Below are 26,373 nucleotides of genomic sequence, written 5' to 3'. Positions count from 1 at the left end.
GCTGGTTACTTGGAGTTTTCAAGAAAAGAAGGCGGAGGGGTTTAATAATCCAAAAGCTAAAAGGACAGATTTTCTATTTTCTTAGAGGAGAAGAAAACACAGGCCAACGAAATTAAACTGAAAATATTAGAGAACTACATAAATATAATCACAAATGTGAATGAGTCATGTATAAATAAAAATACACATACATAAAACCTGTGATTTTTCCACAATATATAATTATACACTTAAAAAGAAAACTGGCTTTCAAAGAGTTATAGCAATGTCTGGAATTTAAATACCACTCCAGACATTATGGTAGTTAACAAAGAATATCCCTGTATTTATCTCAAAGAGCATCTTTCATCCTATTAAGAACTTTACTGAGAAAAGCTATTTCAGGGAATTTCCTGGTGGTCCAGTGGTTAGGACTCGGTGCTTCCAATGCTGGGGCCCCGGGTTCAATCCCTGGTCGGGGAACTAAAGATCCCACAAGCTGCACAGCCAAAAGAAAAGAAAAAAAAAAGCTATTTCTACAATTTGTATTTGTAAGCTTTCTGAAGTTTAAATTATGTCAACTAGTTTACTAAAAGTTACTTCAAGATTATTTTAGAGTAAAAAACCCCGGAATTTATATTACTTCTATTATCCTTACAATTTTTACACCAGTCTACACAAACCCTTATATAGCTACAGAACCAAAGATGCTTAAATACGCACTGGATGGAATAAGCTACTATGGTCATCTGTTATCCTACAGATTTATCTACTTTCATATATTAGGAATAGATACTAGTATAATATTAATATTTATGACAATGCTGGACACCTAATAAACATTTGTTATATAAACATTTATTACCAGCCTAATATAGGCCTCACATATTTATACTTTAAATCAAAATCCCACTTCCTACGGTATGCTTTTAAACAAGAACTGAAAAGAAATTGCACAGAGCTAGAAAAACTAAAAACCAAACGAACAAACCACGAATCACCCAATCACTTAATTCCAACCTGTTGGTCCTGAGAATCTTTGATGGCTCCTTACTGCTCAAGCTTGAAGTCTTCAAACAGCAATTCAGAGCCTTTCCTGATCCTGATCCCTCACACTCCTGCCTGTTTACGTCTGTCTCTCTGCTTAGAAAGTCGAGTCCTTCCCTTAGCTCTTGGCCTGGTCTACCTAGCCTTCAATGCCTGGAAGTTCCCTGGTGGCCTAGTGGTTAGGACTCTAGGCTTTAACTGCCATGGCCTGGGTTCAATCCCTGGTCGGGAAACTGAGATCCTGTAAGCCGCGCAGTGCGGCCAAAAAAAGAAAAAACCTACAGCCCTTACAATTCAGTACCATACCACTCAAATAATAAGACAGACATGGACAATTAATAAGACGATTACACCATAACTATGTAAATACGTAATAAATATAATTTTAGGCAAACTATAATCACTGAGGAAATTTACTCACAAGCTGTGATTTACCTCAAGTGAACTCAATTTCTCTTTCTAAAAATCTTGAAACACAGAAAACGTGGTGTGGAAGAAAGAGCAATAACTTCTACAAATATCTAGATTTGAATCCAGGTTCTTTCTAACTGCTTCCTTGAGCAAGTCACTGACCCTCACTGAGTCTCAGCTTCTTCATTTGTATGAATGGATTATTATTCCTGTACTTTACAGATTTATTATACTTGCTATTATGTTAAAATGTTTATTGGTTAATAATATATGTATCTTCCCAGGAGGCTATAAGCTATTTGAGGGAAGAGGAATTATTTGCATTCATCTTTCTATTACCAAACCTAAGGCACACAGAAAACACTGAACAAATTTACAAATTTAATTTTTCTCTACTCATTTAGTTAATATTTATTTTTCTTCTCCAAATAATTCTAAGTTTCTAAAGGGCAAAAATCATGTATAGCAATTAGCCTGTATCACCCACAACACCTAAAACAGGGATATATAACAGACACTAGAAGTTTCACTGATACTAACTTCAGGTCAAAGTTAACAGTAACAGGGATGATCAAAACAGTGTAGAGCTCTCCGTGGACTTTGATATCGTGCTTAAGAGAGATACAATTTTGGGGATAGGGGTTGGATTATGCAATGGTCTTCTCAAAACACAAATGTTTCTAAGAATTAGCAAGACAAATTTTAAGAAAAAAAACAGAGTTGCTATGGTCAACAGACAGGAACTCTAAGAATCTCTATAATGTCATTTGCTTTATTACCTGGAGACAAAAGATACTTTTTGAAACTGCTTTTGGGCAAATATGAAAAGACATACAGTATATTCCAGGATTTTCTCTAAACAACTGTACAACGGAGAAGACATTCCATTCTAATTTTACTGCCAACTATTTTTGAGACAAATGTAACTCACATGGATTAAAGGTTGAGGAGTCAATGAAAGATGATTTTATATTTACCCACTCATTCATTCATTCATTTAGCCAAAAATATTACTGGACGCCTCTACATACCAGGTACTGTACTAGTTGCTGAGGATACAATGGTAAGACCATTACTCTTTCTGTCCTCTGCAGCTTACAGTCTAGTCCTGCGCTGTCCAACACAGTGGCCACTAGCCACATACGACTCCTAAGCATCTGAACTAAGGCTGGTTCAAACTGAGCTATGCTTTAAATGTAAAATACCCCCTGCATTTCAAACACTTAGTATCCAAAAATAAATGTAAAGTTACTGATTTTTATATCTGAATATAGGTTGAAATGACATTTTTGATCTCTTGAGTCAAATAGAAATTAAGATTAATGTCACCTATTTTTTACTTTTTTCATGTGGCTACTAGAAAATTTAAAGTTTTGTGGCTCACATAATATGTCTATCAAAAGCGCCTGTCTAGCTCAATTGCTGGCTTCTGTAAATAATGCCATTATCTATGCAAATTAAACTGCTGGGTAAAGAGCATCTGATCAACGTATGATAAATATTATACATCCTGTCAAGAAGTCTTATAGCTAGGAGTAAAGAGGTAACTATTCTTTCTCTTTAGTCAGTAACTAAAGATTTCTTTGTACATATTTATAGTCCAAGAGTGACTAACATATTAGAAAGCCATATTTTATTTTGAATAAATCATGGGGATTTATCAGGGTCAATGTCATGGAGACTACACATTAATTTTCATTATAAAGAATATAGCATAGGCTCCTCAACGTTGACCAAACTTAACTGGGTTTTAGATTCTTAAAGTAGTTCTCTGAATCTTGTCCCAAATTCTCCATGTGCAAACCCCACTTTCCTAAAAAGTACTTGCTACTAATAAAATCAGCCACAGAATTAGGTTACCTGATTGAGGAACTCCAATTAGAAAATGCAGAAGTCAAAAATTAAAACTGAACCTGTGGGCTTCCCTGGTGGTGCAGTGGTTGAGAGTCCACCTGCCGATGCAGGGGACACGGGTTCGTGCCCCAGTCCGGGAAGATCCCACAGGCCGCGGAGCGGCTAGGCCCATGAGCCACGGCCGCTGAGCCTGCGCGTCCGGAGCCTGTGCGTCTGGAGCCTGTGCTCCGCAATGGGAGAGGCCACAACAGTGAGAGGCCCGTGTACCAGAAACAAAACAAAACAAAACAAAAACTGAACCTGTATGCAGAGGTGAACTCAATACCCAGAAGGGAACATGCAGCTGAGGGAGTATGTACCTGTGGTAACTAAGCCATCTTTTTGCTTCAGTGTGCTCATCATGTGACAATGATGAGCACACTTGCTCTTTACCCCAGGGAGTAAGCCAGAGTTTACTGTAACCAGGGACATGGGCTTTAGTTTGCAGCCCAAAGGAAGAAAGAAGCTGTCAGAAATAAGGCAATGATGAGGTTGCGCCAATGTTATTACTGTTACAAATAATTTTGTAACAAAGCTTTCTTTATGTAGATTTATATGCAAATGTCTAAAAATTTCTGGAAACAGAATTTCTGGGGTCAAAGGAATATACACTTAAAATTGACACAGATAGGGGACTTCCCCGGTGGCGCAGTGGTTAAGAATCTGCCTGCCAATGCAGGGGACACGGGTTCGATCCCTGGTCCAGGAAGATCCCACATGCCGTGGAGCAACTAAGCCCGTGCGCCACAACGACTAAGCCTGCGCTCTAGGGCCCACGTGCTGCAACTACTGAGCCCGCGCACCTAGAGCTCGTGCTCCACAACAAGAGAAGCCACCGCAATAAGAAACCTGTGTACCACAAGGAAGAGTAGCCCCCGCTCACCGCAACTAGAGAAAGCTCACGCACAGCAATGAAGACCCAACGCAGCCTCCCCCAAATTGTGACAGATATAATATTGTTATAGAGCCATATTGCTTTCCAAAAAGACTGCAACAATTTATACCCCCAGCAATAGTGTATGGTAGTGCCTATTCCTTTATGCCCTCTTCAACCTTTTTAGTTTGTGCCAATCTGATGGGTGTCAGGTTACTTTGTATTTCCCTGATTTTTACTAGTTCACATGTTTATTGGCCCATTTGTATTTCTTCTTTGGGGAATTGCCTGATCATATCCCCTGTCCACTTTCCTATCTATTGTGTTGTCTTCTCACAGATTTGTAGAAATTATTTATTTATTCTATTTCTTTCTTCCAGCCTGCTATTGGGCTTTTAATTTTGTTTATGGTACCCTTTACTACATGGAAGTTTTTGTGTAATTGAATCTCTCAATCTTTTCTTTTAAGGCTCCTTTGCAACAACAACAAAAGGCTCATTTGCTTTACATCTCATTTAGCTCTGCATCATTATAAAATTACTATTCTTATTTATTTCTAACAATTTTTTAGTTTTGATTTTTAATATTCAGAACCTGAATACATTCAGAACATATTTTTGTGTATTTTATGAGGTAGGGCTCTAATATTTCCTGCAAAATGGATAGGCTATTGTCCCTAAACCCCTTATGGAAAGTCATCCCTTCTACACTGAACTGAAATGCCATCTTTATTGTGTACTAAATTGACATGTTCTAGAGTAGAATTAATAAAATCCCAATATTCAGGTCTAATCACCTTGGACACAAAATCTATTGCTCTTTAAGAATGCACACAATCAAGACACATCACACAATCTTAAATGCGAAAGCTTGCAAATTAAGTAGCATATAACATTTTTGCTTAATAAGCCTATCACAAGATGTAGCCACCTCTAGATGTGCTATCAAACATTTGTGATAAGGCCATTGTAAAAAAAAAATTAAAACCTTTATTGCTAAAAGTATTAACTAGTTATATATATCATACAGCCTAAATGATAAATTCAGTTTAACTTAACTGGTCCCTTCTTTCCAAATATAAAGCCCAGTATTACCTCTACCTGAGAAGACAGGTCTTCTATTGTACACCTGGAAGCCTGGACAGGAAAGCCGGGGAAGACTGGGCCAGCTGGTTCCTATCCCTGACTGGTACGTAGACCGTTTTACTACTCCCAGAGTCCAAGCTGCTCAGGCAAAGGCCATCCATCCACAGCAGCACACAATATTATTGGTTATGTAAGCATCTCCTACCACAGAGACTCCATACACTGTATGAGATTCATATATAAAGATCTGGCTTCTTAGGGCAGAGTAATCTTAAGTCTAAGTTGGCAGCAGTAAAAGAAACTTGCTTTGACAGACTTTGGTGTTACCATGAGTTAGTTTCAAGTGCTGAGCAAAGCATACTGGAGACAGCTGTCACTACATATCAGCCTGGGCTTCTGGGCTCTGTTCAGTCCCACTGTTTATTTATTGATTCCTGTACCATTACCACACCGTTTTAATTACGAAAGCTCTGAAGTATCCATCAACATCTAGTAGGACAAATTCCCCTTTGTTACTCTTTTACAAAAACTTCTTAGCTATTTTCCCCCATTTACTCTTGCATTAGGTTTTAGAATCAGTTTGTTAAAATCTGTAAGAGGCCCCTTGGGCAGACACCATCTCATCCAGGTGATCAAAGTTAACATCACCAGTAAAGGGACAAATCAACATCATGTGCAGTGAAATGAACACAGCATTACTTCCGTAGTATTCCAGCCAAAAATGTATAAGTTGAATGTAATCATGAAAAAACACAAGACAAACAAACCCAAACTAAAAGAAATTCTACAATATGACTAAGTCCCTACTGTTCAAAAATATTAAGGCTAAAGATACATGAGAACTGAATGCAACACATGATTCTGGGACTTTATTTTACTATAAAGGACATTATTGGAATAATTGGCAAAATCTGAAATGAGGTCTGTAAATCTGATGATAATGTTAATTTAATCCATTATTTATAGTGTTAATAGTGTTAATTTCCCAATTTTGGTACTTGCTCTGCAGTTACATAAGAGAATATCTGTTTTCCAGGAACAAACACCAAAATATTTAGGGGTAAAGGAGCATAGTGTCTGCAGCTTAATCTCAAGTGGTTCAAACAGAAAAACAATATGTATATGCATATGTATTACAGATAGCGAGGGGAGAAAGGGAAGAGGAGAGGAGAGAGAGAGGGAGCAGGATAAAGCAAATGTGATCAAATGTTAACATCTGGGGCACCTGGGTGAATACAGGACAATTTTTTTACCATTCTTGTAACTTCTCTGTAAGTCTGAAATTATGTCAGACTAAAATTTAAAACTAAATTTTAAGCACGTCCCTTGAGGAATTTACTTGAGATGACCCATGAAGAAATATAGTCTCTAGCCACTTATCCTCATCTTTTTGATATCATCAGTATAGTTTCATTGTTTTCTTGTTTTTTATTCCTAAGTACCTCATAATTTTCTATATAATTGTGAATAGATATCTCTTTTATTTTTTAATTTCTTGTTGTTAATATACAGGAAAGTAATTTATCTTTGCAAGTTTAAATTTTATCCAGCCAATTTTCTAAACTCTAATATTAGTTATCATTAGTTAATTATCTTGAATTTTACATCAGACAATCATATCATCCTGTTATTAAAGACAACTTTCAGCTCTTTCTTTCCAATATATGTACCTTTTAATTTTTTCTTCATTGTATTGGCTGAAACCTCCAGAACAAGGTTGAATAGTGGAGATGATAATGGGCATTTTTGTCTTGTTTTTTACATTTTTAATGATGATACTGGTAATTTTTCACTATTATACATGATATTTGCTATTGGTTTCTTGTAGATAGTCTATCAGTAAAATAAAATTTCTTTCATTCCTGGATGCAAATTTTTTTCTTAACCAGGAATGGTTTAAAATAAAGTCTTTATTAAAATGTATGTATAGAAAAGTACATATATCGTAAGAGTATAGCTTGATCCATTTTAATAAAATGAACACACAGTATCAAATTTTATTAAATGCTTTTGATAACGGAAAAATCAAACTGTTTCTTTTAACCTTTTAAAGTACTAAATACATTCCACAGATAAACCCAATTTGATCTTAATTTCTATTTTTATTTAGATTTATCCCTGCCATCATATATATTTTTTTTTTTAACCATTCTTTCTTATGATTTCATTTTCCCACTTTTCTAATTTTACTGAAATAATCAAGCTTTCTTTTTTCCTTTCCTTTTTCCCTAGGGAGATCTACATAGTATTACCCTTAATATTTTTTAAAAACCCATAAATTGGTATTTCTCTAACAACAGAGTAAACCACGTCTGGAAAGAACTTTGCCTATTAACAGTGGTTACTTCTGGATAAGGGAATAAGGTGAGGAGTAAAGATGCGAAATGGGACCTTGCTTTTTTAATTTAACCTCTTTCATTGTGAAATACAACACATGTATAGGAACATAATTATAAATGTATAGTTTAACAAACTATCAGAAAAGTAACATGTTGTCATCATCCAGGTCAAAACATAGAATACTGCCATCACACAGATGCCCTCTTACCTGCCCCTTTTGATCACAACCCTCTCCATCCCACCTCCTTCACTTCCAGAGGAAACCTATTTCCACATTTTTATGGCAATCATAAAACCTGCTTTCTTTTAATAGCTTTATTATACCTACGTATGCATCCCTAAACAATATTGTTTATTTGGGCCTAGTTTTGAAGTGTATTTGTATAGAATGGTATAGTATGTTTCCTTTATGGGATCTTTCATTCAAAATCATGTTTCTGAGATTCATCCACATTGCTGGGGTTAGAGGTAGTCTGTTCATTTCCATTGCCAAATACTATTTCTTTGTATGAATATATACCACAATTTATCCAGTCTATGTTGCGTGAATGGACATTTGGGTTGTTCAAATCGGTGGCTCTTAATGCTGCTATAAACATTTTTGTACATGTTTTCAGGTGTACAGGGGCCCATATTTGTTGGCTATAAATGTAGAAATGGAATTTCTGAGTCATAATGTATGGAAATCTTTACCTTTACCAGATAAAGGCCAAACCGGTTACAAAATATTTAGTATTAGTATCATCATTCTTTTTAGTTTAGCAATTCCTGTGAGTTTGTAGACCTAGCTCACTGTGGTTTTAACATGCATCTATCTCATTACTAGTGAGGTTGAACACATTCTCATGCTTGTTGGCCAACTGGATTGATCCTTTTGGGAAGTGGCTGCTCAAGCCTTTTACACATTCTTGTACTGAGATGTCTTTTTCTTATTGATTTATACAAATTTGTTATATATGCTTGAGATAAGGACATTCATTTTTCACCCTATATATTTCCATATTATTTGAATTTTAATAAGCATATATTACACCTAGAAATTCTAAAATGAAAAATTATAAGATCTTTAGCAGAGTTTTACTTTCTTCCTATCCCCAGTTTGTTTAAATCATCTGAAATGTTAGTTACAGAATGTTATATATATATATATACACATACACATACATACACATACACTAGATTTACATTATTCTTCTATATATTTAGAAAACTTTTCTTATCAATTATACCAGGCTTCACAGTCCCTGTATTTAGACACAACTCTAAGTTTTTCTGTTTTTTTTTTTATGCACTACTGCTTCTTATGCCCAAACCTTCCTCTTTCTTGGATTTGTTTTTCATTTTACTGGGAACACCTCTTCAAGTAATTTTCTCAAAAAGGGTGTGTTCATAAACTTTCAGAGTTCTTATTTATTTTGACCTCCATTTAGACATTTAAATATTAGTGAGGCTGGGTACAGTTCTGTGTTCAAAATAATTTTCCCTCAGAACACTGAAGGCACTTATCTTCTAGCAAACTATGTTACAGGTGAGAAATCTCAGTCTTGAGTCTTTCTATGTAGCCTGTTTTCTATCTCTGGAATCATAAGTAGTTCAGTAATGTACAGATAGATGCTTTTTGCTTTTATATTTTTCCAGCTTGTTCCTTGGTGGGCCCTTTATACTTGAAAACTTGAGAGTCTTTCTTCAGCATAGGGAAATATTCTTTATTTCTTTATTTTCTCTCTTCCACTGTCTTTCCTTATGTAACATTATAAAATGGATACTGGATCACTTAGATCTATCCTCAAAGTATAATTTTCCTCATGTACTTTCTCTTTTTGTTCTCTTGCTTTACGGTCTGTAAATTTCCTCTACTTTATTTTTGTAAAAATTGGTCTTAAGCCTGTGTATTATTTAATCCTCCAACTGCATCTTTATTTCAGCAAGTTTCAATATGGAACTAATTCCTTAACCATTCTTTTGCATGGCAGTTGTCTTTTTATTTGTGGACCCAATTCTCTCTTGACTCTGAGGAAACCTGCTGTGATCAGAACAAGTTTAGTTTCCCTAAAATGTCTGGTAAGCCTTGATCACTGATTCATATTAATAAGTGAAGGACTACATTGATTAGTATTCTAAGAGATAATGAATTTCCTCCACAGTTGTATTACTCTGTCTCCAAACCTCCAAATGGGAGATGTGTTTGATTATGGGTGTCTTCAGGTAAGTGGTACACTCACAGACAGGTTTCTCTTTAGAAGTGGAGAAAAAGCAGTTTTTCTAAAATAAGGAAGGCTGCATTTTGCTAGCATGGTCATTTAATGTACATCAGTCCTTGGTGGAGTTTGCTTTCTTCTCCTCCCCCTATTTCACCCTCCTCATCCAATCTATTGTGGAGGTCCATTACCTAAAGCTCTGCTTTGTGCGCACACTCTTTCCAATCCCAGTCCATGAAAGCACTGCCTGTTCAACCCTCCCCTAAACAAATCCCCTACTTTGCTTGAAGAACTGTTCTTAGAGCTTTATCTTAGAACTAATGCCATTGCCAGGGAGGGAGGGAGGGAGAGAAGTAGGAGAAATAACAGTTCTGAAGGCAGTCCCTTAATTACTTGCCCTGCTGTTCCATCTTACCCCTACCTGCTCCCTCCTCCTACACTTGCTGATTCTAGGCTTGAGTTTCAGGAAAGGAGCTCTTTAGGAAATTATCTGATTTCCAGCGTGCAGTAGGAGTACCTATTTGGGGTTGCATTTTATTCTGTTCTGGTTTCTCAATCACTAGAATTCCAACTGCTTTCTGTTACCCTGAAATTCCTCAAATTTGCTGGTATTATAACAATAGCAAGAATGACAGCAGCTAACATTAAGTCAACGTTGGCTAAACAGACTGTCAGTATAAATATTTGTTATCCTGGTCTTTAGCTAGTTGACAAGCTAGAGTTAAGACAATTAATTTGGCTTGTTACGCTGACTTTGTTTCTGATAAATAAAAGTTTTCAATTATGGGAAAAAAAAACATTGGCTAAACGTAAAAACTCTTCTAAGTGCTTTGCACATATTACCTCTCTTGATACAACAAACTTAGGAGGTTGATACTATTATCATCATCCTAATTTTACAGATGAGGAAACTGAGGCAAAAAAAAAAGAATAAGCAACTTGTCTAAAGTCACACAGTTGGTAAATGGCAGAGCCTGGATTCAGACATAGGTAATCTGGCTTCAAAGCCTCCCTTTTCTGTTTTTCAATATAGTTATGATTCATTCTTTTTTGTAGGTCTGCTTTGTCATTTTCAGTAATAAGTGAGAAGTATGGGAGGGTAAATGGGTGTAATCGGTCTATCATTTTGTAATGAAAACACACTGTTTTCACTACACTGATAATGTTTTCACACCACTTATAATGGGTAGCAACATCTTTTAGAGAATATGCAGGATCTAGTGAAGGAATCTAGCGACAGAAAATGAGCCCTATGAAACTGTTTAATCAGAATCAAAAGAGATAATGTGTAGTAGGAGTCCCAAAACGAAAGGCTTGAAAAAGTGGCAATATCAAAAGTATAGATAAGTTGTTTTAAAAATCTAAGGAAACACTAAGTAGCATTTTCGTATTCTCAGCAACTTATTAGTTTACTGTCACCACCACCAGAGAGAAGTTGAGAATGTACTAAAATTTTAGTCCCATCCTATTCCCTGACAGCAGCCTTACAAATAATTCAGTTCAACTCAAATACATATGATATACCTACTACATGCACTGAGCTAAAAACTGGAGATAAAGAAATGAAAGGCACTGTCCCACTGTCCCTGCCCTTACAGAGCTTACAGTCTATGGCAGGCAGGAACAAGTAAACAAATGACTATAATTCAGTGTGGTAAGTGTTATGATACAGGCAGATACACAGAGGGTGCAATCAAAACAAAGAGACAAGCCTTCCAAGGAGGTTTCTCTAGAAATAACTCATAGACTGAGTGTTCAAGGATATGCTATTATTGGCTTGGGGAGATTAAACTGAATTTATCATCTTTTCTCTCAATCTGCTCTTCCATCCATCTATATAATACCTGGTAAAGAGAAAATGGTCCACACAGAAAGCTGGAAGCTTTCTTGACTTTTCCCTCCTCCTCTTGAATTGGTCATCAAGTCTCATCTAATTCCACTTCCTTATATTTCAAATCAATTAGCTACTCTCTATTCCTACTAAATATAACTACCTTAGTTGCAGCCTCTTATCATTTCTCACCTTGATAACTCTAATAACCCTAACTGGTCTTCCAATTAAATCTCTTCATTAATTAAATAAACTGATCCTGAAAACTCCCCTTGGGTGGTGCTCCACTTGATATGGGCCCTCTCCAGCTTCTTCTTTCGACACTCTTTCCCACTCTGCCAAACTTCCTACAGTTCTCTGAAAGACCGTGCTCTGTTTTGCCTAACTGCCTTTATTTAAGCTGTTTGGTCCTTGTTTTGGTCCTTGTTTGAGATGTTCCAACCTTCCCCTGTTAACACATACTCAGACTACTCAATACATCTCTTCTGAAAAGTCATCCTGATGGCTACTTATCTTCCCCTGTCCTTCCCACATGCTGAGTCAGGTACCTCTTCTGTGTGCTCCCATATCACACTAACTCATCAGGACACTTATCACAAAGAATTACACTCAAATTATTCTGTAATTGTTTCTTTACTTGATCCTCTATAATCTAGATGATTGAACTAGCACAAAGCCTGTTACACAGGAGGCAATCAAAAAATACTGAAAGAATGAAAGCATGAACAAACGAACGAACGAGGTTAGTTAAGTCTGTGAAATCTGATGAGATAACCAAAGGAGATAATGGAGAGGACAGAACGTTGGAGCAATACCCATCTCTAGTGAGTAGGAAGAAAGAAGCCAGTAAAGGAAACAGAATGAACAATCAAAGAGGCAGGAAGAAAACATCTCAGATTGTACAGCAAAGTATAACCCAAAAGAAGAGAAAACGTTAAGAAGGTACAGGTGGTCAACAGATCAAACACTACAAACAGGTCAAAGAAGGTGAGGACTAAGACAAGGCCACTGATTTAGAAGCGGTCACTGGTGATCTTGCTGTTGCTAATGCTGAGTTTACTCCCGCCTCACTCTTCTCAGCACTGTCAGAGACCATCTTCCTCAGAAATTTTTTGAGGCAATTTAGGGCTTACGAAAATAACCAAAGATATGAAACTTACCTGTGCTAATCTCTTTTTTCCATGATTAAAATATTGAAAAACAGAGACTATAAAGAAAATAAAATCCCACCATCCAGATATAATGTTATTTCACTATTTCCTTTGTTTTTTATGTTTATATTTGTACAAAACTGATATTATATTGAATTTTACATCCTAATTAAACAATTTTTTAATTATACTTAAATTTAGTCAGCCCCCAAGTTAGCCTTCTCATTGTAAATCAAAAAATTAGTATTCTAATTTTTAAATAGAAAAAAGAAAAATTTTATCAAATTAGATGTACTGCTTGGCTACGTGTGCACAATGGTTTTTTTTGTCACATAACACTAAAATTACCTATTAGTTTCTATCAATAAAATTATTTATGCTAAAAGGTAGCATAGCAGGAATTCCCTGGCGGTCCAGTGGTTAGTACTTGGTCTCTTCACTTCCATGGCCCGGGTTCAATCCCTGGTCAGGGAACTAAGATCCCACAAGCCACACGGCGCGGCCAAATGATAAAATAAAACAAAATAAAAGGTAGCATAGCACCCTAAGTATGTTATCTTGACCCATTTAGGCTAGATTTTTTTTTTTCATGACCTGGACCTTGGCCACTAAAAATAGGTTAGGCACTAGATATAGAAACATCTTTAGCTGCTGCAGGTCTTTTTCCTAGTCTTTTTGTTTTTTTTTAAATAATCTCTTCAGTCAAAATTAGATACACTGGGGGCCTTCCCTGGTGGCGCAGTGGTTGAGAGTCCGCCTGCCGATACAGGGGACATGGGTTCGTGCCCCGGTCCGGGAGGATCCTACATGCCGTGGAGCAGCTGGGCCCGTGAGCCATGGCCCCTGAGCCTGCGCATCCGGAGCCTGTGCTCCGCAACGGGAGAGGCCACAACAGTGAGAGGCCCGCGTACCGCAAAAAAAAAAAAAAAAAAAAAATAGATACACTGGCTTATAAATAATAAGGTCTAAACTATAACAATAAAAACGCTTGTCTGACAATTTATTATATCTAGAAAAACAGTAGGAACCAGAGTTTTCAACCCTCTTCTGAGATTTTCTTTTTTCAGTAGGGAGTATGTTTTACTAGAAGAAGTAAAAAATAGAAAGAATGAAACATTTCTAAAAGTAAGAATTACTAGGTCAAAGGATGTGAACATTTTCAAGGCTTTTGATACATATTGCCAAATTAAATCCAGAAAGGCTGTGTCAAATTTACACTTCCTTCAATATATGAGCTTCATTTCCCCATACCCTTGCAACACTGAGTATTCTTATTTTTAGTCTTGCCAATCTAATAGGTAAAAATGATAACCTTATTATTTTAATTATGTTTATAACAATAGTGAAAATAAACATTTGTTCATATTTATTGAGCTTTCTTTTTTACAAATTGATTATTCATGTTCTTTTACCTATTTTTCTAGTGGGTATTTGCTTTTAAACTATTGATTTATAAGAGCTCTTTATATATTCATGATATTAACCATTTGTTACAAATATTTCCCCCTTTTATCTTTTTATTTATGGTTTCTGACATAAGAGGTTTTTAGTTTTATAGTCACATAAATTTTATTTCTTTCTTAAAATCATATTTAGAAAATTATTTCCCATACCCCATATTTTATAAATTATTCAAAGTTCTTTTTAATATGTTTACAGTGGAATAATACTGACATCAATGAGATGATTTATTTCTACGACCTAATACACATTAAGTGATTCTAACTTCCTAAAACTTATAATTACAATTCCAACAGTGGTCACTATGAAACACAGGTTTAAAATTAAATTCTAGATTTTCTTTCATCCAATTTTAGCTGTTTAGACAATTTTTTAAAACCAGAGTTTTGAGTTTAGAAAATCCATTCAAAGTTCCCTTTAACCCATACGAAGCACAGATCTCTTGCTAGTTATCACCCACCTCTCAAAAACCTGTTAGGGATCCTTATGATGGGACAGGACTGAATGAAGCGCCTCCTAACTGGGTCCCATCGTATTTTCTTCTTACCTGTTACCACAATTATCAGCAATAAGTCAGACACATACAACACATGGCAAATAATACATAGTAACTGTAGTTATAAAGACAGAAAAACAGGAAACAAAACAATACTTGAATACAGAAAGAAGTGATGTAAAGTAGCATTTAACCCTGTTTCGGAAGTCAAAACAAAATTTAATTAATACATAAGCAGTGATGAAGGTTTTCAACTCATCCCCAAAAGAATAAGAACAATTGTGTGCACCATTTTTCAGAATTCTGGTTCAAGAGACATGCATTCAATAATCACCAATGCCATCTTGTGGCAAAAATTCACCAGGAGCTTTATAAACAGATTAGAAACGATGACATTTTTACAAGTCAGTGAATGTTAAAAAGGGAGCTCTGACTAAAATTATTTTGGCATAACGTAGGCTCCTGTTCTCTTCCAGGTTTGGTATTCTTTTATCAGTTATATGGTTAAGAGGATAAAGCAATGGGCACCATTCTTTAAATATGAAATAAGCTGATCTTGCTATAATTAAAATTGTGTGGTAGCAACCAAATAAAACAAACATTTAATATCGTGACACTCCACTGTGGGGGGAGAAAAAAAAGGAAATTCCTCTGCCTTCACAGGAAGCAAATTAACTGCACATTAACCCCAATTAAAACTTGTTTTCTTATAACATAGAAGAAAACTGCAAAGCATAGTAGAAGTGTTAAATGGAATAATTTTGTCTCTTCCCAAAGGTTTGATAGCTCCCAAAGACAGCTCTTACAAGCAATAAAAACAATTAACACTGGTATAGAATTTAAAGTTTAAAACAGCTTCTACAAGTGTTATCTCATTTGATCCTCACAACAACCCTGTATGGATTCAACAGTCATTTCATTAAGCACCTGCTATGCCTTGAGCCCTGCTAGGCTCCACGGTAGCCAAAGGAGGCTATGACTCCTAGCCTCAAGAACTCATGTGAGGAAGGCAGATGCCTAAACTAATAATTACATTACAGTGAAGTAATTGCTATAACAGGGGCTATAAAAACACTTTGAGGAAGATATTATCATCTTAATTTTACAAGTAAGGAAGCTAAAAAAAAATTAAGTGACTTAATGCCAAAGCCAGGAGTCAAGCCTGGGCAGTTTGACTCTAACACCTGCCTTCTTTCTACTATACCACACTTAACCTGTCTCAAATTCCTTGGAAAGCATATAGTTTTTGGTTTTGGCAATTGGAAATATCTGAGATGTTCATCAGCAAGGTCTGGTCTGTTTACTAGAGCACTTGTACATAGAGATACATAAATTCAGTGTAATGAAATAGCATTACCTGCACATGTATACTTAATATTGTGGTGGAGACAGACTCGTGAGCAAGGGAAAGAATTATTTTGCAAAAGAGTTGCAAACAGGTTTATCTATTAATCCTCCAAGTCTTTTAAATCAGTAGTTCCCAAATGCTGGTCTACAGACCACTGGTGGGCTAAGGTGAAGATTCACCAGTCCAACACAAAATGAGAAAAATATGGACAAGGCAATGAGTTTTTAAAAATGCTAAAATGTTCCATTTAAAAGTCTGTCCTTTTTTCAGAAATTAGAAACTTTTTATTAAATATTCTTTTATTTTAAGAGATGAAGAAGATAGAAAATGGTACTTGATTTTGTTTTTTAATATTCTTTCTCGGAAAAATAAAAAACTTGCAAGCCTATATGTATCCCCAAAATATACATATATTTAAATTTATAGGTTTATGACATCCAAAGACTGGAGAAGCACAGCTTTAAATCAATACAATATTTGTTGATCACTCATAAGTCCAAAATTGTCAATCACACTATCAAAGGATACATAAGATGTATAAGAAACTTCCCTTGCCCTCAAGAAGTTTATATTCTAATTAGGGAGACAAGACAAACACATAAAACAATTAGATAGCAATACAAGACAGAATATAACAAGTGATTAGCTTAAAATTTGACATTTTTATGTATCAAAAGCATTAAAATGTACATACCCTTTGACCCAGCTATTCCACTTCTAGGAATTTATTCCTAAAGAAATAATCATAGATGCATGGAAAGATGTATGGACAAAGATACACACTACGATATTATTTATAATAGTAAAAAATTAGAAACACTTTCAGTGTCCAATGATAGGGAGATGGTTAAGTATGCTAAATAAACATATTTAAATATATTCATATTCTATGTACCACTAAAAAAAGTACATACAAGAATATTTACTAACATGAGAAAACATTCACAATATATTGCAAATGAAAGGTGCAAGGTACAAAATAGTAGCAGTGCATGATACCATATCAACAAAGAAAAAAGTATATATTCATGAAAAATACAGGAAGGATATACATCAAATTTTAATTGTGGTTATCTTTGGGCAGTTATTATGAGTGATTTTGGTTTTTTCTCCTTAGTGCTGGTGTTTATTTTCCAAGCTTTCTCATTGAGTAGGCATTACTTTTGGACTGGAAAAAAAAAACAATACCATATTACTTTAATTTTTTTTGAAGCTATGATAAGAAAATACTATAAAGAAACATACCAAAGTATTAACAGTGGTTATGATTCAGGTTGAGGATTATCACCCCTTTTATATTATCCAAAAATTCTAAGACATATTGTTTTATAATGGAAAAATATAAAACAAATTTAGATAACAGTGAGGGAGTAATACTGAAAATTATTGAACCAAAGTTGTAATCAAAAATCCTTTTTGGTGTTTTCTCAGAGCTCTGTCAGACATCTTTGGCCTGCTTTTCTCTCAGCAACCAACATAAGTCTGTCACAGGCACAGGCTAATGTTGACTCTACAGAGGTTATTCACCCAAAGTAGGCACTAAGTTCAGAATCCATATTTTCTTCCTTCAGCCAAAGAGCAGAAAACAAGAGAAACCAGCAACATAGCATACATATGCCTCTCCAATTTCATGTAAATATATTCCTGAAAACTATATTTGTTCTTGAAGCTTTAATTTTTATATATTTGAATGCCAATGTTCATTTGTGATTGCTTATACTCTTCAAAACAAAAACCATAATCTTTTCAATCATTTCATCAATATTTTATTTTTTGCTAGCTTTTCAATTTTTCCTTTTTATTTCACTATAAATATGACATAGTCATTGACAGTCAAGATGGTAGGCTGAGCACACTGCAAGCAAGCTCCCCTCTCCCCAAAGCCCCACAAGTAACACAAAAGCCATTTAAAAAAAAAAACACCTAGGGCTTCCCTGGTGGCGCAGTGGTTGAGAGTCCGCCTGCCGATGCAGGGGACGCGGGTTCGTGCCCCAGTTCAGGAAGATCCTACATGCCGCGGAGCGGCTGGTCCCGTGAGCCATGGCCGCTGAGCCCGCACGTCCAGAGCCTGTGTTCCGCAACGGGACAGGCCACAACAGTGAGAGGCCCGCGTACCGCAAAAAAAAAAAAACCAAAAAAACTCCCCAAAATCTATAATCAAAAGAAAGCAAGAAATGGTCTTAGTCAATCACTGAAAGATGTAAGGCTGACAGAATCAGCTTAAAGAAGGAAACCACAGTGCTATACACCCAAAGTAGAGGGCTACTGCAAGTGATCTGAACAGCCCTCAGAGTAAACTAAGCCCAGAGGTGGAAGACAGCAGAAAGAACTGAAATAATTTATAGAATTTACAGCATAACTGGTTAGGGGGTGGCATGGAAGTTACAAAGCAGGTCAACCTCTCCCACCATTTACCATTTTGGTTCAAGCATTATAGAATAGAGGTACATAATTTGCTCCTAGATGGGAACAGTGGCATCAAACAAGAAAGGTGTCACTCCCCAGGTAGGAACAATGAGTATAAACCCTTGGATCAGAAAGACAGGACAGAGCCCTGGGTGGATATTAAATCCCAGGAAAAAGAGGGGACAGACACTAAAGAAGTCTGGCAATTGGTACGCTCTATCTCACTGCACATTCCATCTCTACCCACAGTCAGTGGAGACCTGCTGCAATAAACATATGTAACATTCACAGGAAGGCTAACAAGGGCTCTCAAATAAAGGTGAATGAGCACAAAACCAAGACTCAAACATGAAAAAGTTATTAATGTGACAAGCAGAACTCGTCCCCAAAGAAAGAGAGTTGACAAATTAAATAGAATAAAACCTTAGATTAGGTACAATTACTGCCCTGAGATATGCAAGATGATAATACATTTATTTTAAAAGAAATAAATTGGAATTCTTAGAAGTTAAATTTTGATCATTTAAATAAAAAAACTAATTAAGGACTGAAAAAAATAAAGAACAAATTAAATTAGTAATCTAAAAAATGGAGCCAAGAAATGCACCAGAATATGGTATAGAAGGAAAAAGAGGTGGGAAGCATTTTAAGAAGTTAAGATATAAAAGGGGATTGAGCAACTACTATCAAAATGCCACCTGCCTTTTTTGTAGAAACGGACAAGCTAATCTGAAACTTCATACAGAAACACAAGGAAACCAGAAAACCAAAACAATCTTGAAAAAGAACTAAATTGGAAGACTCACATTTCCTGGTGTCAAAACTTACTAAAAAGATATAGTATTCAAAACTGTAGTCCTGGCATAAGGATAGACATGTGTATTAATGGGACAGAAATTGAAGGGTCTACAAGTAAACCCATGTATCTATGGTCAATTGATTTTTTTTAACATCTTTATTGGAGTATAATTGCTTTACAATGGTGTGTTAGCTTCTGCTTTATAACAAAGTGAATCAGCTATACATATATATACATATACCCCATAGAATAGACTTATGGTCAATTGATTTTTGACAAGGGTGACAAGATTACTCAACGGGGAAAGCATAGTCTTCAACAGATGGCCCTGGGACAACTAGATAGACTTTAAAACCTAGAATTCTGTATCTACTCAAACTCTCAGTCAATTGTGGGAGTGAAATTAAGACTTTTTTTTTTTGGCTGTGCTACATGGCTTGCAGGATCTTAGTTCCCCAACCAGGGATCAAATCTGTGCCCCCTGCAGTGGAAGTGCACAGTCCTAATCAGTGGACGGCCAGGGAATTCCCAAGACATTTTTGAATGTACAAGGACACAAAATTTTTGCTTCCCTCAGAGTTCTAGTGAACGAATTACTCAAAGATATACACCTAGAATTTAAAAAAATAATCCAAGAATAATAATAAAGGTATAGGAAAAGAGTAAGCAGAGAAATCAGTAAAGTAAGTTTAAATAAGTGCTGACTGGAAAACAAAACAAAACACAAAAGCTTACTAACATTCAAAACCGTAATCTCAGTGATACCGACAGGAGTAATTATGAGGGTAAGAACAAGGGCTGGAGAAGGGAAACCAGGTGAATGGTAAAGTCCTTGTCTTGTTCAGAAGAAAGATCCAGAAAGTGATTAATACAGATACTGATAGAAAATATAAATTTAAGTATTATGTAAAAAATTTAAGATGGCTTCACTCCAAACATTTAAAGAAGACACAAATTCTTTCAGAGAATAGAGAAACTCATTTATGAAACTAGTAGAACCCTGATAGCAAAGTCTGATAAAGACATTAAAGATCATTACAGGTCAACATCCTTTATAAACATAGGCACAGAAATTCTAAACAAAATATTATCAAATCAAAGTTACATAAAAAGAATAATACATCATGGCCAAGTGAAATTTGTTCCAAAATTGTGAGGCTGTTATAACGTTCAAAAATCAGTATAATTCACCACAAAAACAGAATAAAGAGAAAAACTATGCAATCATCTCAATAAATGCAGAAAAAGCATTTGATAAAATTCAACACCAAGCCAACTGGGGGAAAAAAGAAATTTATGCTTACACAAAACCTTGTACGTAAATGTTCACAGAGGGACTTCCCTGGTGACGCAATGGTTAAGAATCCGCCTGCCAATGCAGGGGACACAGGTTCGAGCCCTGGTCCAGGAAGATCCCACATGCCGCAGAGCACCTAAGCCCGTGAGCCACAACTACTGAGCCCGCGCTCTAGAGCCCGTGCTCCACAACAAGAGAAGCCACAGCAATGAGAAGCCTACGCACCGCAACAAAGAGTAGCCCCCACTCACCGCAACTAGAGAAAGACCACGCACAGCAACGAAGACACAACACACCCAAAAATAAATTAATTTTTTTTAAAAGATAAATAAATAAATAAATGTTCATAGAAAGTTCATTCATAATAGCCAAAACCTGGCAACAACCTTCCAATGAATCAGAATGGGTAAATGAACTGTGGTTCATCCATACCATGGCAGACTACTCAGTTATCAATGAACTAACAATTGATGGGGGCAATAACTTGAATGGCTCTCAAGGGAATTATGCTGAATAAAGAAAGCCAATGTCAAAAGGTTACATGATTCCACTTATATAACATTATTGAAATCACAAAATTATAGAGACGGAGAACAGATTAGTGGTTCCCAGGGGCTTGCCAGGGGGAGGTGGCTATGCCTAAACAAGGGCACATGAGGGGCCCTTGTAAATGGGTCTGTTCCATATCTTGTCTAGGTGGCCATGCAAATCTATACATGTGATAAAATTACACAGAACTCAATACAAACACATGCACAGACACACACACAAATTAATGCATGTAAAACTAATGAAATCTGAGTAAAGTAAGTTGATGGTATCAATGTCAATTTCCTGATTGTGTTACTGTGCAGTAGTAACAAGATATCATCTGGGAAACTGGATGAAGGGTGTATAAATCTCTCTGTATTATTTCTTACAATTGCATTATAAATCTACAATACCTCAAAGTAAAAAGTATGAAAAATTAAATAAATAAAAACCAAAATGCAGAGGAAAAAAACCTGACTATGTTGATATGGGGCAGATTGCATTCAAAATGATATATCTGAAACAATTATGAATATTTTAACAATTAGAACTATTGATAGAGAACATGATCTAAGAATTCTGGTTTAGGTGATATGGTCCTACTGCATTATACAATTCAGTATCTATAAAGAATTTCAAAAGAGAAGCAAATTAACACTGTATTCAGAATCACTGCACAGTTGTGCAGACTGCTTACTGCACGAGAGCTCTATGCCAAGTGGCTAAATTGGGACTAAAATCCAGCCTGCACTTTGCTGCCCAATGTACTCACAGAACTATGTCTACATGCATCATGGCACACTTTGGGCTGGCAGTGACCAACTTGTTAAGTGAATGACTTTCTTTTAAACATAAGAGAAATAACATTTATTGAGTATCTATTCCTAGCACTTATATACACTCATTTTTAAATTTCTCCCTTTGCCTTTCAAAATAAGATCTGAACCCATATCTGAGTTCTTCTGTGCTGCTTGGGTACAGAGTATTCCTCAGGAGGCTTCGGTTCTGTCTCAAATCCTTTTTGAAACAAAGTGGTGTATAAATTAATACAAACCAAAATATGAATTACAGTACAATATTGTACTGTTATGGCTTAATTAGTCATGGCATTATATGTATGTATGTTTATGTGTGTGAAAACAGCTGCATTCCTTAATAAAAATACTGTTCCAAGAACTCATTTAAATCCTCACCACAACTCTTAGATAAAATTATGATCCCCAATTTACAGATGAGAAAACTAAGACATAGAGAGATTAAGTAATTTGACCAAGGTCACTTCGCTAAGTAAGCAAGTAAAAACTCTGGGATTCAAACCCATGCAGTTTGGATCCAAATCACTCTTAACCACTCACAATAATGCTCATAGTCACAATTCAATTTGGCACCTGAAAAAGTATGTCTGACAGAGGCACTTGATAAATACTTATTAAATGAATGAATGAATGAATGAATACTATGGCAGTAATTCTCAACCAAAGGTACACTCTCCCAACTCCCTAAAGAAGTTGCTCTCCTCTCCCAGGATTCTGGTATTATTCTCCATTATACAGTCATCCCTTGGTATCCACTGGGGATTGGTTCCAGGACCCCCGAGGATACCAAAATCCTAGGATGCTCAAGTCCCTTCTTCTATAACATAGCTAAGTGTTTCCACACAACTTACTCGCACATTCTCCAGTATACTTTAAATCCTCTCTAGATTACTTATAATACCTAATACAATGTAAATGCTATGTAAGTAGTTGTAAATACAATGTAAATGATCTGTAAATAGCTGCTGGAGTGCAGCAAATTCAATTTTTGCTATTTGGAACTTTTATTTTCCCCAAATATTTTTGATCCGAGGTTGGCTGAATCCATGAATACGGAACCCGCGGATACAAAGAGCCAACGGTATCATTATACTGCCACTTAATTAAGAATAAAAACCAGGGACTTCCCTGGTGGCACAGTGGATAGGACTCCACGCTCCCAATGCAGGGGCCCCGGGTTCGATCCCTGGTCAGGGAACTAGATCCCACATGCATGCCACAACTAAGAGTTTGCATGCTACAACTAAGGAGCCTGTGTGCTACAACTAAGGAGCTGGAGAGCTGCAGCTAAGGAGCTGACAAGCCTCAACTAAGGAGCCCATGTGCCACAACTAAGGAGCCTGTAAGCCACAACTAAGACCTGGTGCAACCAAATAAATAAATAAATGTTTTTTAAAAAAAGGAATAAAAACCATAGTAAGTCATAGCCTATCACAGACTTCTTTCCTCCTATAAAAATGAAGTAATCACAGCACACTGAGAGACATCTTCAAACCTTAAGATATTCTTTGTCATTTTGGTTTATATCATTAGTTATTAAAGTATGACTTTACTGAAAAAACAGCCTTGTAGGGTGAGTAGTTTTGTCTTTGGGGGAGGGAGAGAGCACAGGAGTCGTATCAGGCTCAAACTGTTCCGAAAGGCAGATGTGATACTGAAACCACTGTTCATAAATGACTGAATTCTAAGTTATACTATCCTTCCTTAGAAATAGTAAAAACGAAAGAGGCTAAAAATTTTACAGATTAAAAATTAATCAAAAAGTATTATAATTCATAAACCTATGTTAGATTAAAATATTAAATCGGGACTAACAAACAAAAATTCTAGGAATACTCCTGACTTAAAATAGCGCCATCACATTCCTAATGTTTATGAATGGCTGCCAAGACTCTGAAATAAAGTTTTAAATAAAAACCCCACCCTTTGGGACCAGTTTCATCTTTTGATAGGAAGAATTAACTATAAGCACACCACAAACTATATGTATACTAGATGGTCTCTAAAGCTCTAAAAATTCTACAATTTTCAGTGGAATCAAAAATGCTCTAAGAATCTTAGAACTTACCCAGTGCAATGGTTCCTGAGATGCTGACTAGACGGCTCGTTGCAAGCTTATTAAAAAATATAAAAATAAAAACAAAAACAAAAAAAGCAGATTACCAGGTCCATCCCAGTAGGTCTGGTATATTAGCTTTGGTAGGGAATCGGGTTCTATTGAGACTAATAAGAATTATTGGCTCTCTTCCCAGAAAAATGCACATATATGCTCACAATTTTACATACGATATAATCCTCTGAAGACTATTCACAGACTTGTGAATTGAGGGACTCCAAGTTAAAATATTAAAAGAATTTAACCCAGAATGTTACAATTGTTTTCAAAGGGTAGTTAAATGGAAGAAGGAATAACCTTATTCCATATTCTAGCAGAAGACACAACTGGGAGAAACTCATAAAGTTGCAGCTGAATTTAAGGCAACAATTAGAGCCAACAAATAATCTGACAGCTCTCTCCACAAATAGGCAGCCCATTAATTTAAGAGGTCAAAATAAGTAGACCTCTTTAAAATAGAGGTTAAAAAGATTAGAGGTATTGTGGAAAGGATTCCCACACTGGGTAGAAGATAAGGCAAGATGACTTCCAATGTCTTTTTCAATTTTATGATTCTAAGGAATTTTAGAAGAGGGGAAAAGGGAAAAATAAAAAGTCAATCTTAAAACTTTTTTTTTTTACTCCTTATAGGTTGTTTTCCACATTTAAGATTAAAAGAAAAAGTCTGCATTTGCGCTCTATGTTACCTGTGTCGATGTGCCTGTCTTCTTTATTTTTTAATTGAAGTATAGTTGATTCACAATGTTGTGTTAATGTGTGCCTGTCTTGAAATGTAAACCACAGCCAAAGGATCTGTTTTTCTTAATTCAATATTGCCTCCTTCCTTTTTATCTCAAGCAGAACTTCATTAACAAGCAAACAAAAAAAGCGTATAGAATATATCCTACAACCCTAGAAAATAACCCAATCAGTTTCTTTACTAACAACTATGTATTTAAATCTTAATTATACTGAAATAAAAATTTATAGTAATAATTCACTCAAAGAGCCAGACTACATTATTTGATCTTTTCTTGTTCCTGGATTTCTTGTACTCTATAACTTGAGTTTCCAGAGAATAACCTCTCTCCCCAAAAACATCCCTGAGAGACAGAGAAAAAAAAAAAGACTATATACTGGGTGAGTATAGATGTAGGAGATTAAATATGAAAAATAGATTTTTAAATCAATACATTTTGGCAAAGCCTACTGATCTAAAATTTTGCAACCTCCCTCCTTTAAGGAGCACCAAAGATGGGTAGCTCTTTAGAGGTACAGAGTCCACGCTCTTTCTGCAAGTGAAACTGAGAAACTAGAGAGAAGGAAATCCACAAATTCTAATAGTTAAATGAATGTATCCAGAAGTGTCATTTATTACTTTTACTATGCATTCTGTTCCTTGATTAAGACTAGAAAAGTGATCAGTTTTGAAAGAGAAGACACAGCTGTTCTATATGAACTCACTTTCCCTTCTCTCAGGTAGCCATTTTCTGTTGGCAACTGCAGTGTCTTCCTAAAAAAATACCTATACTTGACCAAAGGCAATGAGAACTTGTGTTGGACTAAATCTGGCAAAAAGCAACAAAACATTCACTAAATAACAAAATTTTAATACCAGATATTTTTAAGAACTGTTTTTAAAAGTCCAATATTTAGAAACAAGCTATCCTGAGAAACTGATAATAATCCTGTTATGTAAAAAGCAGAGGAGCCAATAAGAACATCTTAAATGTAAAACTAAAAGATGCCAGATACGAATACTGCCAAAGTACACATGATTTCTAGTAAGACATTTGCATGAAGCATTATATTCAGAAATAACAGCTATTCTTTTTTTTTTTTTTTTTTTTTTTTGTGGTACACGGGCCTCTTACTGTTGTGGCCTCTCCCGTTGCGGAGCACAGGCTCCGGACGCACAGGCTCAGCAGCCATGGCTCAAGGGCCTAGCTGCTCCGCAGCATGTGGGATCTTCCCAGACCGGGGCACAAACCCATGTCCCCTGTATTGGCAGGCGGACTCTCAACCACTGCGCCACCAGGGAAGCCCCTGGAAATAACAACTATTCTTTACTCAGAAACAAAAATTTCAAAAGATAACATTTCACAAGAACATTTACATTGAAGCATTTTTTCTATAAGTGCACAGATCAGTTTTGGACTTAAAATCATAATTGAAAAGATTTTGATGTAGCTTTAAGAAGTTATTTCTCTCCCTGAATGGTTTTCTCAGTGTTTTCTTTTTATATGCACGTTATTAAAGCTAAATACATTACCTCTTTCTAAGGTACACAGTTCACATTATAAAATTCATATTCCT

General features: G+C 35.8%; 1 protein-coding gene across 2 annotated transcripts in view; it reads right to left on the bottom strand.

Annotated features, from left to right (window-relative positions):
* The window catches only part of KLHDC10 (kelch domain containing 10), a gene marked incomplete at its 5' end in the record, with an annotated part of 54,880 nt that overhangs the window by 12,068 nt on the left and 16,439 nt on the right, over nt 1-26,373 (bottom strand). The window contains one exon of one of the 2 annotated variants that reach the window (XM_082846555.1): nt 14,731-14,817. The exons of the other annotated variant lie outside the window; for it this stretch is intronic. Within the exon in view, the coding sequence (XP_082702681.1) occupies nt 14,731-14,817 (87 nt within the window). The remainder of the gene's footprint in view (nt 1-14,730; nt 14,818-26,373) is intronic. 2 annotated transcript variants of the gene reach the window in all.

The sequence above is a fragment of the Leucopleurus acutus genome (genome assembly GCF_964270905.1).
Source record: "Leucopleurus acutus genome assembly, chromosome: 9".
Taxonomy (NCBI): domain Eukaryota; kingdom Metazoa; phylum Chordata; class Mammalia; order Artiodactyla; family Delphinidae; genus Leucopleurus; species Leucopleurus acutus.
This window is presented reverse-complemented; position numbering and strand designations above follow the sequence as displayed.